General features: G+C 32.2%; 1 protein-coding gene across 2 annotated transcripts in view; it reads right to left on the reverse strand.

The window, feature by feature from the left end:
- The window catches only part of crb (cell polarity complex component crumbs), a 101,098-nt gene extending 85,584 nt beyond the window's left edge, over window positions 1-15,514 (reverse strand). For both annotated transcript variants that reach the window (XM_088271719.1, XM_088271718.1), the window contains exon 1: window positions 15,382-15,514. In XM_088271719.1, the coding sequence (XP_088127845.1) occupies window positions 15,382-15,412 (31 nt within the window). In that variant the 5' untranslated portion in view covers window positions 15,413-15,514. The remainder of the gene's footprint in view (window positions 1-15,381) is intronic.
- Window positions 15,515-15,950: the final 436 nt, after the last annotated feature.

Consider the following 15,950-nt stretch of genomic DNA (forward strand, 5'->3'; position numbering starts at 1 on the left):
TTATATAACGGACATTTGGGTCTAACGGAAATCCCCCCTCCAACCAATTAGTACGTTATATCGAGGTTTTACTGTATTTACATGATGAAACAAATAAATAAATTGTATTTGATAACGTTCACGCGATATGCTATGCATTTGAGAGCATCGGTTGCATCCACATAAGGTCATCTGGCGCATAATGTATGCAGATAGATACACAGTATCACGGTCCTCTCGTGACGGTTCGTATGACTCTGTAAATCATCCGAGAAATGGCCCACTTAACCTGCCCGCCAGGGCATGCGAACCTTTTTTTTAAATTGTTATTTTGGTGTACCAAATTAAGTACGAAATGGGGGAAATATTATAATTTTCAACGGAGCAAAAATAAATAAAACTTTCTTGATCGATTGGAAACTGTGAACTGCGATAAAATTCAATGTAAAAAACGCGAAAATAGGGTGTGTTCGTGTGTAAGTATATATGTATTGTATATATATTCACGTCTGTGTAAGCGCCCGTGAGGTAGTACTTTACGAAAATGGTGCCATATATCCATATCCAAAGTTATAATTGTGACGACTGCGAGCTTGGCATGATCAGATTAATCAGAACCTAAAATCCGGTGGTGTCGAAAGTCTGCGTAATCGGAGGGCATGTATGACTAGATGTATGGATGTGAAGGAAGCTAGGAGTGTATGTCAGGACAGAAGAGTGTGGCATTCCATCCTCTCTGCCTATGAAAACGGCGTGATGGTAGTAGTAGCATTCACTCTGTGTAAGCGCCCTTGAGGTAGCAGCACTTAAATGGGGCTATAAAAATTATCCAAAATTATTATAATTATTGCAAAAGTTTATCGACCCCTGAGCGAGTCGAGTTCCGCAGTGTCAAGTGCAACGAACACTATCCGATTTTCAATTCGTATTTGGATACTGTCGTTTGCAGACTGCAGACTGCAGGCTCGCCACTCTGGTGTTCCATTGGTGTATGCTATGCTATGCGCAGTGTATGGGGACCATGGTGCCTATACCAAATACTCTATAATCATTTATATCATGTAAGTCGATTTTACAAAAAATGCAAAATTCTCCGGGTAGCATTTCTATTTAAAAGATTTGTCTATCTTTACGTAAAATATTATGAAATAGAGAATTTTCCCATTTTTTTAGAAAATTATTCAGTATTTAAAAAAAAACAAATGTCACAAACCGATAATGACGTCATCTTAATTTTTGACCTATCCCCGCTCTCTGATTGGCCGATATGGATCAGAAGGCAAGTTCCATGAATAAAGCGGAATTTGAAATTCAACTTTGTTTTAAAGTATTTTTTTGCAGTGTTTGTAATTATTTTAAACAATAAAACCCACAATTAGCATTCCGATAGAGTATATATTTTAAAATCTTATAAAATTAGATCTGGCGGATTTTGAAAGAATGCGACACATTTACTGCACGCTGGGCTGAAACTGAGACCACTTGAGGGCAAATTAATGGCCCACTCGGAGAACGGGCTGGAGTCGGCACAAATTCCGAGAGGTCTCGAGGACTTCGAGGGATTATTGCCGAATGATTTTTTTCTCTCAAAAGCTTTTAGGATTGTTTTCGTCAACGTGTTCGCATACCTAACGTCTCTGTCGTGGTTTTATTGAATACAGTAATTTGAGTAGCTGAATAATAATACTCGTAGTAGTAAGAAATTTAAGCCATTTTTGTAAAATCTCTGTTTCCTTACACCATGGAGGTGGACAGACATTGTAAAATCAATGTCTGTCCGCCTCCACGGTGTAATGGTCAGCGTGTTTAGCTACCGTGCTGGAGGTCCCGGGTTCGATTCCCAGGGGGGGGGGGCGAGAACAAATATTAGTGATTTTACACTGTAATATACCCTAGACTGGTTCCTGAAGCTTAAAAGTGATCACCTTGCCTTCATGTAAGTAATGATCAAGATAACACTGCGTCGATTCGATGCAGTGCCCTATGCACCGTTGGGTGCGGATAAGGGTTATAAGTAAGTAAAGTTTGTAAAATACTACCTCAAGGGCGCTTATAAAGTCTAACTAACTAACTAACTAACCATCACGCCGCTTCACCGCAGGGGTAGGTAGAGAGAATAGAACGCCACACCACTCTGTCTTTCTTAAATCCAGAATGGTAAGCGTACATGGATAGCACAGACTGCGTCGGAACCGTTTCCAATTACGGTAGGTGTTATATTTTTACAAGCCGTACGCGCATTGTTGGATTCCTATCTCCCGACACACATCTCCCGAGATTCCCACACCGTCGGCCATTCACAGGTCGCGGAACGGGGTATAAACCATTCTCAGACTAGTCAAATATTTACTCCACATGGCGGTTGTGTGTGTATATCTGTGCATACTCCCCGTGCGTCTCACGAAAATAAGAAAACCTTTTTTCTGTTTTTTTTTTACATTTCGCTCACTCCTTTCAACAATAAATCAAAAAACTTGATTTCTCAGGAGAACGTTTTTAAAGTTTAAAAATATAACACAATGTTAGTATTAAAAATAAATATCAAGCCACTTACTGAACTTTTTACTGTGCAACAGATCTTTTAAGGTAAAACTTGCAGGTTTTTTCTCCATTTGAAAAATATTTAGTACATTTAAAAAAGTAATTAAACAATACCTTTTCATCAAAATGCAAAAACAACACTGTTTGCCTTGTAGCAGGTAAATATTAAGTTAAAAATATGCCTCTTTTGCTGGGATATAGTACATTTTCTGCGCATTCCGAAAACATGCACAACTGAAAATTGTCGATTTTTGTTTTATGACGTTCTTGAGGTTTCAACAGATCCTATGGTTTTTATTTATAGATTTGGCGTTCAATTTGTAGAACTGAATTCAAATAAATATATATATATATATATATATATATATATATATATATATATATATATATATATATATATATATATATATATATATATATATATATATATATATATATACGCTCACACTAACATCGCATAAATTGGATGCAGTGCCCTATGCACCATTGAGTGCGGGTAAGGGTCAGCAGTAGTATTATCACTCTTGACCGTCAAACACCCGAAAAACTGAAGTCTGACTGACAAATTGGCAGGGGATATGCAGACGTCTTGTAATTGCAATCGTGTCTGAATTATACGCTGTCGCTTCAATACCCCGGAAGTGAGACACCTTCATTGTAATTATAGCGAAGGCACCGAGTTTCGGCAGACAATGCGGAAAGCCGGACACGCGGAACTCGAGACAATGGCTGAAGACTTGGAGCTAGAATCTCATGAATATTAAAATTAGATTAATCCACAGAACACACAATGCATTTCGGAAAAATCTTTTCAAAATTAGGGATAATATCAAAGTCAATAAATAAAATACATAAAGAGTTCACGCGTTCGTGGCAGCCTGGGTGAAGTCTGGCGTAACTGACATCAATAGGTAGAGGAAGGCAATGGAGATGGTATGGGCATACAGGAGGTAGAGAACCTGAACATATTGTAAACCAGGCGATCGCCATGGATCTTCCTCGAAAGGCGTCTAGATGAAGACCAAAAAATTCATGGATGCTACAGAAAGATACTCATTTATTTCTCATTTATATATGAGAAAAATGATTATCATTTATTTATTTATTTCATCTTTTATGTACATAACAATTGACATAAAATATTACATAAAATATATGTGTTATAAGTTATTACACAGACACATACACACATACGTATACATACACACATGCCTGTGTATAGACAAGTAGATAAAATAATTTCATTAATTGATTCGGCAGTCACTTTGTGGTAAAATCTATCCATTTTTAATTAATGTTTTACTTGGTAAATACCACTATTTCTTAAAATCTACTGTGACACGTGTTTCGATGCATTCCGCATCATTTTCAAACACCGTATGAACAAATATATTTCAAACACCCGTAAAACATTAATTAAAAATAGATAAAATAATATTACAATAATCAAAATACATTTTTTAAAATTCCAACTTTTTTTATAAAATACAATACAACGTCCAAATCGCTTTGTAAAACGTTTGATTTGATTTGTAAAGCGTCCAATTCAGTGTTTAAAACGTTCAATGTGAAGTCAAAATACTTGTTTTAACATTTTTTAGGACACTGCAACTGTCGACGTGTGACAGAATGAAGACTTCGTTTCCTGTTAGAAATTCAATTGGCCATTAAATATTTCAACTATTGCCCATTCATTATTTTGACGAGTCGCTAATTCGCTATTCGAGGTGAATAAAAAGTAGGTACTCTTTAGAACCAAAGCTCTGGACAATGGTATTATGACCATCCGCGAGTATCGAACCCCGGAACGGTCATCCATACAGAACGGGCAAAAATATCAAATAGCAGACGAGAATGAAGAAAAAGGTCATATTATTTGAATTATTTTACAATGATTAAAGAAAACACTTCGTTTTTTACCACTTGAGTTTTATTATAGACTACATGTTTCAGAAGTTAAATTTCCATCATTCAGGTCTGTATAATAACTAAAATATAAAATTGTTCTATAAATAAGGAGAGGGGAAAGTAAGGGGAAGGGGTTAGTCAAGGGACGGATTTTAAAAACAAAGGAAAAATGGAAAGCAATGGTGAAGAATTTTGAAACAATATATTATTTAATAAATTATTATTAGAATTCGGGTTTTTTTGGATTTCTAAATTTTCAAGATAATTCATAATTTGGCCTTTATATGGAACAAGGTGTAATAATTTTAATTTATGAGAGTGAAATGATTTCACTCTCATAAATGATTTCCCTTCCCCTTACTTTCCCCTCTCCTTATTTATAGAACAATATTATATTTTATATTTTAGTTATTATACAGACCTGAATGATGGAAGTTTAACTTCTGAAACATGTAGTCTATAATAAAACTCAAGTGGTAAAAAACGAAGTGTTTTCTTTAATCATTGTGACATGTCTTACCACAAAGTTAATGCCGAAACAATAAATAAAATAGAATTATTTTAATTGTTTTTACAATACTGTAATATGATTTTTTACAATATACATTTTTTTTGATGAACGCCTCACTAAGCATATCCCAAGACGTTCATTTACATTATTAAAAAAAGAGGATGTAAGTCTATATTGTATCGTTGGTGATTAGTTGGTGTGCCGCAGAAAAAAGTCTAGTTCAGAGAAGATAACACTTGCTCAAAATTTTGATCGCCTGTGCCCAGTTAAGTGGGCTCACATTTCCTTCCCTTCCAAGAACGTCCCTTCAAGAACGTCATAAATCAAAAATCGTAAATTTTCAGTTGTGCACGTTTTCGGAATGCCCAGAAAATGTACTATATCCTAGCAAAAGTGGCATATTTTAAACTTAATATTTCCCTGCTACAGGGCAGAAAGTGATGTTTTGGCATTTTGAAGAAAGGGTATTGTTTAATTATTTTTTTTTAAATATGCTTAATATTTTTCAAATAGAGAAAAAACATTCAGGTTTTACCTAAAAATATCTGTTGCGTAGTAAAAAGTTCAATAAGTGGCTTGATATTTATTTTTAATACATTTTATTATATTCTTAAACTTTAAAAACGATCTCCTGAAAAATCAAGTTTTTTTTAAATATATGACGTTGTTGAAAGGAGTGAGCGATATCTGATTGTGTCAAGTTTTCCTCGGTCTTCTTCTTAAGGTTTATGTATTCATTGTTAAATCAATTAATAACAGAGTTTTTGAGTCTACTAAATTGTATTTATTGTTAAAACACATACAAATCAATATTGTGACAACAATCAATCCATGAATTAAAATGGAGTTCTACAAATCAAACGCCAAATCAATAAATGTATAAAGGTTAGTAACTTCTTACACGTTTTCAATTTCAACAAAATCCGGTATATTGATTTGTCGAGTTCTTCGTAAGAGGAAGTTGTCGTTTGAATTTGAAATCCAACAATGGCTAAGTGTCGAGTGCATCGTGACTCTACCATATACCAAATTAAATGGGTTCAGATACAAGATTTGTATACGTTTACTGTTCGTTTTTTTGGTGTTTTGTTTACCTCGTTTGGTAATTACCATACACAAGTCACGTTATCGTGGGTGTGACTAGCCAGCCGATGACATGAGGACGCAACTGAAGTGCAATGGCAAACACCACTCTTAAGGCCTTACTCGCAAACACAGAATACAATCACCGGCCGACCGCCAGAGAGGTCGCACGTCTCTTAAAGCCCCATTAAAAAAAAGCACAGTATTTTTTTTTGATTATTTATAGTAAAATATATTTTATAAATTTTCCGCCTCCGTAGTGTAATGGTCAGCACGCTCGGCTACCGTTCTGGAGGTCTCGGGTTCGATTCCCAAGGGGGGTAAAATAAATATAAGTGATTTTTTCACAATAATGTTTATTCAATATTATTACCCTGGACTGGTACCTGAAGCGGAGGGCTGATCACCTTTCCTTCATGTGTAAACGATCAAGATAACACTGCGTTTATATGACGCAGTGCCCTATGCATCATTGGGGTGCGGATAAGGGTTTTATTATTATTATTATATTTTAATTTATTTTTAACTCCGCGCCAGTTTATAACACTTTTCTTTTCAAAACCATATTATTATTTTGAGGAAACACTTATTTTTTCAATGCAAAAACGGTATTTTAGGAAAGAAAGAAAAAATAATTACGTAAAATGTTACTTGGATTTAAAGAAAATAGTTGCGACTTAACGAATACTGGGCCTTAAGGCGAGATATTCGATATCCCGCAACTTGATATTCTTTATACTCGGGTAACAATTGACGTAATTATTTTTTTTGCTTAAAACACAATTTTTGTACTGATAAAATAAGTTTTTCTTCCAAATAAATATATAGTTTTGAAAAGAAAAGAGTCATGGAAAGGTAAAGAGTTTTTTTTCCATCGGTCGCGGATAAGGGTTTGAAAAAATATATAATGGATCATCCTCGTGATGTGTTATTATTAGCTAATAAATTAATATGAAAAATCACAAGACTATCGGTAACATTCGTATTGAAATCTGTAGAGAAGTAAGGGAGATAATAAGGTTTAAACTTTAGATATTTGAATAAAACAAAAAACAGACACCGCTATACGTCATCAAATTTGACGTCATCGCGTGTGTTTATTTATTTATTTATTTATTGAACGGCTGAAGCCTTTAAAGTAATACATATAATACATTTATACAGTATCTAATACAAAAATAAAAAATACATAGAGAAACAAAAAGTCTTGTAACAAATAGTCTTATAACATAAAATCATAATTAAAAAAATAAAATAACCGTCTCCTTCAAACACTATCGGTGAGCAGTAAGAGAGAGTGAAACACAACGTTTAAATTTATCCATTATAACATGGAGAAGAAATGCTGAGAAAGTACAGATTTCAAGGAGGATAACAATATATTAAATAAATCTATACTTTCAAAAGCATCGGCTAACATGTGAAGCCGCGGAAACGGAGAGAACATGGCATAGTTTGCATTATGTGTTATGGGGAGTATCCCTTTATTTATCTGCTTTACAGAGCTGTAATTGTAGTAGTGTGGATTAGTTTCTGCGACGTCATTCGTTACCAACTTACGAAAACAACGCAAAAGAAAATGATGAATGAAAATATTGATTATATCGGCTGTTATAAACATAAAACGAGTCTTACACAATCCTTTATAGGTTGAGTATGTTAAATTATAGATTCCTCCCGAGTGATAATACCCTATTACAGCGATGTCCGCAACATAGAGCCGAAAAGTGCAGACTGTACAGACGGCAGAGCGGAACGAGAGGAATTAATTCGTGTATTCCGACATTCCACGCTAACACAATCGGATGTGATAACGCTGGAGAAATCAAACGGCTCAACTCTCGTCTCCCGGTCAACTGTATAGTAAATTCACAATAGCAGTAATAAGTCACAAAATTGTTTAATGTATAAGGGTTTGAAAATATATGATCAGATGTCTGAATGTATGAAGAATGAAAAGAGTCTGAAAGAATTTACAAAAAAATACATAGATGATGTAAATTAAGTGTAAATAATATATATATATATATATATATATATATATATATATATATATATATATATATATATATATATATATATATATATATATATATATATATATATATATATATATATATATATATATATATATATATATATATATATATATATATATATATATATATATATATATATATATATATATATATATATAACGTGGTAATATTTTTCTTTTGTAAATTGCGTGTAAATAATATGTAAAGTGGGTGTATAATAATAAAATAAACAATGTGTTGCTTTGTAATTAAAGTTTATTCTTAATTTATCTTTATAATAATTTTATATCTATCTATCTATCTGATTCTGACAGTTAATAATATTATCGGAAGTCTTTTGTTTTATTCTGAGCGACGCATGCGGCATCTGGTGGTAGAACTGTTTTATGTAGGTACTTTTTGTGAGTACTTAATAAAATGTATAGGTAGGTACCTAGGTATTTTATTACATATATATATATATATATATATATATATATATATATATATATATATATATATATATATAAATATAAATATAAATATATATATATATATATATATATATATATATATATATATATATATATATATCTTCTAACCCTTATCCGCACCCAATGGTGCATAGGGCACTGCATCGTAGCGACGCAGTGTTATCTTGATCGTAAATTGCATGAAGGCAAGGTGATCAGCCCTGTGCTTCTTGTACCAGTCCAGGGTGATATTAAATAAATATGAGAGTGAAAATCGGCCATATTTATTTTGACTCTCCTGGGAATCGAACCCGGGACCTCCAGCACGGTAGCCAAAGGTATATATATATATATATATATATATATATATATATATATATATATATATATATATATATATATATATATATATATATATATATATATATATATATATATATATATATATATATATATATATATATATATATATATATATATATATATATATTGACATCTGTGTATCGAGTATTAAAGCGAATATCCCCTTAACATTTTTATTTACATATAATAAGTATGAGGGTTTCCTACCCCTGCCCTTCGCCGCCATTTCATAACTACAAATTACACCCTCCGTATTTACAATCCACGCTCCCGACCGTCTGTCTCCGCGCCCGCTACCTGTGTTTTGTGTTGCCATGCTCCCGAGGGTTCATGTATTGTGTCTTATGGTATATGTTTGCGTACCATCGAGGACAAAATGCTCTACTCGTTTTTACATTACTAGTATATTTTTATGCTTATCTCATAACGGGTAACGCAAACACAGCTCACGACGAAGACCTTTCCTTTTTAGGTCGACTTATATTTTTGGGCCGAATTTATCGTTTCGTATTTGTTGATTTATTATTTTAAGTTGGAACTTAAAATCACTTATATTTTTTAATACATGTATTTACATTGTTGGTTTCGAGTCGAGTGTCGGGCTGTGGTACCGTGGTTAGTGTCACGGACTCTTGACTAAGAGTTTCTGGGTTCGAACCCACTTTACCAATAATGAGCCGCTAAGACTAACTAACTAACCAACCATCACGCCGCTTCCCCGCAGGGGTAGGCAGAGAGAATAGAACGCCACACCATTCTGTCTTTGCAAACACTCCTCGCCTCTTCCACGTTCATGCATCTCCTCATACACACCCGCCGATTGTTTTGACTCCTAACCTGACCGCTTTCAAGTATTTGAATGCATACTTGATCGTGCCAAGTTTTTCTCGGTACTCTGCCGCTAAGGCTCACAGAAATAGGCACAATGAAATTGAAGTATTTTCGTAAGTAATAAAAACACAAATATTTACCATAAAAAAATAATATATACATAAAATATATATATAAAATAAAACCCTTATCAGCACCCCAATGGTGCATATGGCACTGCTTCATATAAACGCAGTGTTGAATTGATCGTTTACACATGAAAAAAAGGTGATCAGCCCTCCGCTTCAGGTACCATTCCAGGGTAATATTGAATAAATATTACAGTGAAAAAATCACTAATATTTATTTGACCCCCCCTGGGAATCGAACCCGGGATATATACATACTCGTATATATACACGGATATTGATTGATGGACATAAACTGAATATGCTATGAATCCTTGTACACAATAGGCAAGGAAAATTTTCTAAGGCAACTAACAAATATTAAAAAAATATTTATAAGTAAGTATATATATATAAAAGATAACGTTAGATTATGTATTTCTTTATATTTCTCGCGATTACTGAATATAAAATATAAAACTGGTTAGGCACCCCTTCCTGGCATGAAACGAGGGGTAAGGTTGAACAATATGGAGCGTCTGGCAGGTGCGAGGGTGGTTTTGCACTGTGCAAGTGTCGTACAGTATTATTTTATTTTCATTTTATGACGGATGGCGACATAGATTGAATGGACTACTTAACTATATGCTTTACGGACTGAAATCAAAGCTAAACACACTAAGGACGGGAAAGGTATTTCTACCCGTTCGGTCGTATGATGCTCAAGGACGGGAAGGGTATTTTTACCTTCTGGGCCGGCCTCATTCCAAAGGCAGAAAAGGAGGAATCATCCAATATTTTTATATGAATATTATGTACCAATCTCTTTGTTAAGGTCACTATATGTACACAATTATCAAATTCCGTCGCCAGCGGTTCGCAGGCGTAAAAAAACACCCGTCATTAGTGTGTTAACGCGTCCCCATACATCTATTACTGTGATAGTCAGATATCTGGCTTTTGTTTGATCGCTGTTAATGTTCGATGTATTGAGATAATACAATCATTAAATATTGATCAAGAATAAAAAATATATATAAAAATAACTAAAGATTTAATAAAAGTTAATAATAATGTTTTCAGGCGTCTCCTAGTATGCAAAATAATTCGGGAAAAATCTTATATAAATTTCATGAAGTTTTCTGCCAAACAAAAAAAACAACTCATCCATAGATGGTACCAAGAACTCGCATATGAAAAATATATCAATTAAAGAATATATAAATACAACTTCAGAAATTTTAGTAGTGCAACAAGGTCGATTATAGCATTATCGATTATATTAAGAAAGATGTGTTGAGATGGTTTAGACATGTGAAACGTATGAGTGAGAATAGAATGGTGAAACAAATTTAGGAGACAAATGTATTTTAAAATACGAGCAGAGGAAGACTGAAGAAAACTTGGCAACATCAAGTTTGTCAAAAACTTGAAAGCGTGCAGGTCTGGAATCGGAAAGAAAAAATACATCTATGTAGAAGAGGCGAATAATGTTTTGCAAAGACAGAGTGGTGTGGCGTTCTTTTCTCTCTGCCTACCCCTGCGGGGAAGCGGCTTGATAGTGAGTTTGTCAACTTTTCTTTTTCATTTACAATTCCCTAATTAAATTTTAATTTTTTTTTAAATATAGATGCATTTTTTTAAATATAAACAGCCTCCAATTCATTTTTGATCGAATTTTAAAAGACGTCTATGTAGTATTTTTTAGCGGTCTTTTGTTAATTTTATTCTTATATGGACCTAATGATGCATATTTGATCGAGCTAATTATTTTTTCGACATAGAGAAATCATTAAATGGTTAAATGGTTTGTATAAATGGTAGTAGGTAGGTACTCATTTTCTAATTTATCAAATGCAGATGTTGCAAGAATTTAAAAAAAGGAAGGTTTCATAATGAAAAGAATTAATTCAAGGTTGTAAAAATGCCGTAACGATAAAGTCCAGAGGAAAAGTTCAATGTATCTACAATACATGGGTGATCGAAATAGAAATCCGAAATAAATACAGTTACCCCCCCCCCCCCATAACGTTCAGATAGGTATCGCGTTATTGAAGAGAACGTTTTAGGGGGTTAATATTTTTAATTGTATTTTACATACGCTCACACACGTACCACCCTCTCTTCTCTTTTTTCTCTCTTAATTTTTAACAGTATTCATAACATATATCGCTCACTCCTTTCAAGAACGTCATAAATCAAAATACTTGATTTTTCAGGAGAACGTTTTTAAAGTTTAAAAATATAATACAATTTATTAAAAATAAATATCAAGCCACTCATTGAAATTTTTACTGTGCAACAGATCTTTTTAGGTAAAACCTGAAGGTTTTTTCTCCATTTAAAAAATATTAAGTATATTTAAAAAAATAATTAAACAATACATTTTCTTCAAAATGTAAAAATAACACTTTCTGTCCTGTAGCGGGTAAATATTAAGTTAAAAATATGCCTCTTTTGCTGGGATACAGTACATTTTTTGGGCATTCAGAAAACATGCTTAACTGAAAATTGTCGATTTTTGATTTATGACGTTCTTGAAAGGAGTGAGCGATATGTGGAATTATTTAATTGGCTTTTATAATTGTCAATCTAACTATTTTTTATATTTTTGTGTACAAGCTGTATAATTCCAAAACAAATTAATTAATTAATTCAGTTTATATTTTAACCAGCGGATATGACCAAAATTAGTCTTTATTGAATTAAAATACGGTTTAACATTTACCCCTATAACGTTCCCTCCAACAACGCGATAACTATCCAAACGTCATAGGGGGGCTTACTGTAATGACTTCTTTAAAATATGTCGTTACTCAATCCAGTTTTTGGATTTGACAATTTAAATCTAATCAGTGCAAAATTTGGTTGAGTATATTTCTAGCTTCAAATATCGCTCACTCCTTCCAAAAACAAAATTTCATTGTCATTTATCAAAAAACATTTTTTTTCAGGAGATCGTTTTTAAAGTTTAAAAATGTAATAAAATGTATAAAAAAATAAATATCGAGCCACTTATTGAACTTTTTTCTGTGCAACAGATCTTTTTCGGTAAAATCTGAATGTTTTTTCTCCATTTGAAAAATATTTAGTATATTAAAAAATAATTAATCAATACCTTTTCTTCGAAATGCAAAGACAACACATTCTGCCCTGTAGCGGGTAAATATTAAGCTAAAAATATGCCGCTTTTGCTGGGATATATTACATTTTCTGGGCATTCTGAAAACATGCACAACTGAAAATTGACGATTTTTGATAAATGAAAGGAGTGAACGATATATTTGACAATTTGACAATTATGAAATAAACTTAAGGCCCATTATACGATAAACCGGAACTTCATATTTTATAAAACCCATAATTTTGATATAATTGAATCATTTGCTTAAAACACCGCTTGTGTATTGAAAAAAATAGTCTTTATTCGAAATAAATATATGGTTTTGAAAAGAATAGAGTTTTTGAAAGGTTAAAGTTAAAAAATTATAAAAATTATTTTTCTATATGTACCCTGAAGAAAATCTAATATTCCATATAATTCCAAAATATATACAAAAAAAAAATGTCCGTGGAGACACGTCTGGCCCCTCGCCCGGCCGGTCGCTTTCTGAATTGAATATGAAAGAAATATGAACTGAGGAAAGGTAACGAAATCATCCCAATTGAGTAACCGAATAAACACCAGTCACATCTCTAGCTAGGTAGGTACTTATTTCCTAAAATTAATAAAATGCAGATGTGGCAATAATGACAAAACACAAAGGTTTTATAAAAAGAACAAATTCAAGGTAATGAAAATGCCGTATCAATAGAAATATGGCGGTTAGGAGTTTATTTTTAGCGATGCATTTCCGGGAAGACACATTTACAAGACATTAAAAAAAATCTTAAGTAAATTTATCATCATTTATGAAAATAAAATCGTAACATATTACGACGGTGCACAGGGTACTTCAATGGCTTGATTCGACGTTAGCGTGATTGCAATTCCAGTATGAATTCTTCCACTTTATAATGACGTATTTTTTTTTAAATACGTTGCTTTAAAAAATTCCAGAGGATTTTTTAAAGTAAAAAGATACATTCTCCCAGCCCCAGCCAATTAATGACGTTTTTTAATTTTTTTTTGGCTATATTATCATTTTCATGTCATAATTCACGTATGTGTAAACGCCCTTGGGGTAGTATTTTACGAAAATTATTAATTATAGAAAATTATTATTATTATTATTATTATTATCTAACTTATAACCTCAAGACTAGAAAATTGTAGCAGTGTTCAAATAATAAAATAAAAAAATTATAAACGTATAAGCTTGTGAAAAGAAATCATTATTTTCTTTTAAATGTGCATTAAAAAGTTCGAGTAAGTAAAAGAAAAACTAAGCTAATAATTATATAATTTAAATTGATTTAAATAATTTTTGACAATCTTAAAACCGCATTAGTCGAAAAGTGATGAAACCGGTAATAGGTCTAAAAAACTAAGGTCATAATTGACTAAATTAAATTATTTCATATTCGCCAAAAATTATTTCATATTCGCAATTTAATTTCATATTGGCAATTTAATGTGATATATAATTTTATTGAATTTAATGTCATTCGTCCAATACTCCGATTAAGACAAAATCACCACGGAAAAAGTTTTTTTTTAAATATTAACCCTGTAAAAACATATCTAAAAAAAAAAAAAATAAAATAAAAAAATGAAATCTGTTCAATACTCAGATTTAGACCAAAATATCCCGAAAACTGTTTTGAAAAAAATATATTAAACGCAATAAAAACATATTTTTAAAATGTCAAAACGATCTTCACATTGATTTAGTACACGAAACAAATGCTTTTAATGTAACGTCAATTAATTAAATTCATCAATGTCGAGATTCCATACGCACAATATGAACTCGATCATTTATCGACTGGAAAATAAGGGCGCGTTATGTATGTACTTCTGATAAATCACAACTCAAAAATGACTTAGTACTTATCCAGAGAGACGTCCAAATTAGATTATACTGCCGGATTTATTGTCAAATTAACAAATAATACACATTCGTAAGGTATCTTTATATTAACTTACATTATTTCACGATTCACATAAGCAAAAAGAAAAATCCAGATTCATTGATTCGTTTTTGTGATGAATACAAAATAAGCGTAGAATATCATCTGCCTGTACAAATATATATAAACCATATTTTGCGCTGTTACCTGCGATATGAGTACATACTCAATGATACCCTATTGTTTGTTTTACCTTCCAAAGTATGAATCATTCACCTGACCCGGGAATCTTTTACGAATAAAATAGCCACGTTTTTTAATAATGCTCAATAAGCCTACGACAGATCGCGCAAAAAACACATTTTAAATTGAAGAATTAAACGTTCAAATTTATAACAAGCAATGTTACTAATATCTTCGCCTGTTTTGAAATGTCTTGTACACCTTTACGATTTACCTGTAAGCGGATTCCGCAAACCGCCCACTTTTCGATTAATTTGACATGTACGCCTACATTAACTACGCCGCGGCATGTTATAGTGAAATCAACTTACCGAGAAAGATAAATATTCCAAAATAATCCATGATTCACTTTAACAGCAACATTTAAACGAAAAATAACAAAAAAAACACAAACACGACACAAAATGACAACGAACACCTCAATTAGGTGCCATGATTGAACTGAAGTTGGTTGTGAAAATAACAGGTAAATTTCAGTGCTGCCATTATTTTATTTTTATATATTTATATGTAATTGACTAAAAATTTTGTAAGAGAAGGAAACTTCAGTAACGTATTCAAAAATACTTAGAAATTTATTTATAAGCTTTTTTGAACATCGAAAATTCGTAATACATACAGCTGTAATCAAAAATAAAATACATTTATGTAGGTAGGTAGGTATGTGAAAATCGTAATTTCTATTCTTACAACATCGCTAATAATACCATGTCACTGAAATTTTGAATATTTAGCGAGTCTCTATCTTTGAAAAATTATTGCATGTTATTATTTATTGTATTGTGACAAACCGGAAAAGCTTTGATTTATTTACTCTATTAGAAAATAATACACTTCTTCAATCATCAGGTTATGTAACAATTAATTTAAGTTTTTTTAT

Source organism: Brachycentrus maculatus, unplaced genomic scaffold (genome assembly GCF_059751285.1).
Source record: "Brachycentrus maculatus isolate JH-2025_06_01 unplaced genomic scaffold, ASM5975128v1 h1tg000459l, whole genome shotgun sequence".
Classification (NCBI taxonomy): domain Eukaryota; kingdom Metazoa; phylum Arthropoda; class Insecta; order Trichoptera; family Brachycentridae; genus Brachycentrus; species Brachycentrus maculatus.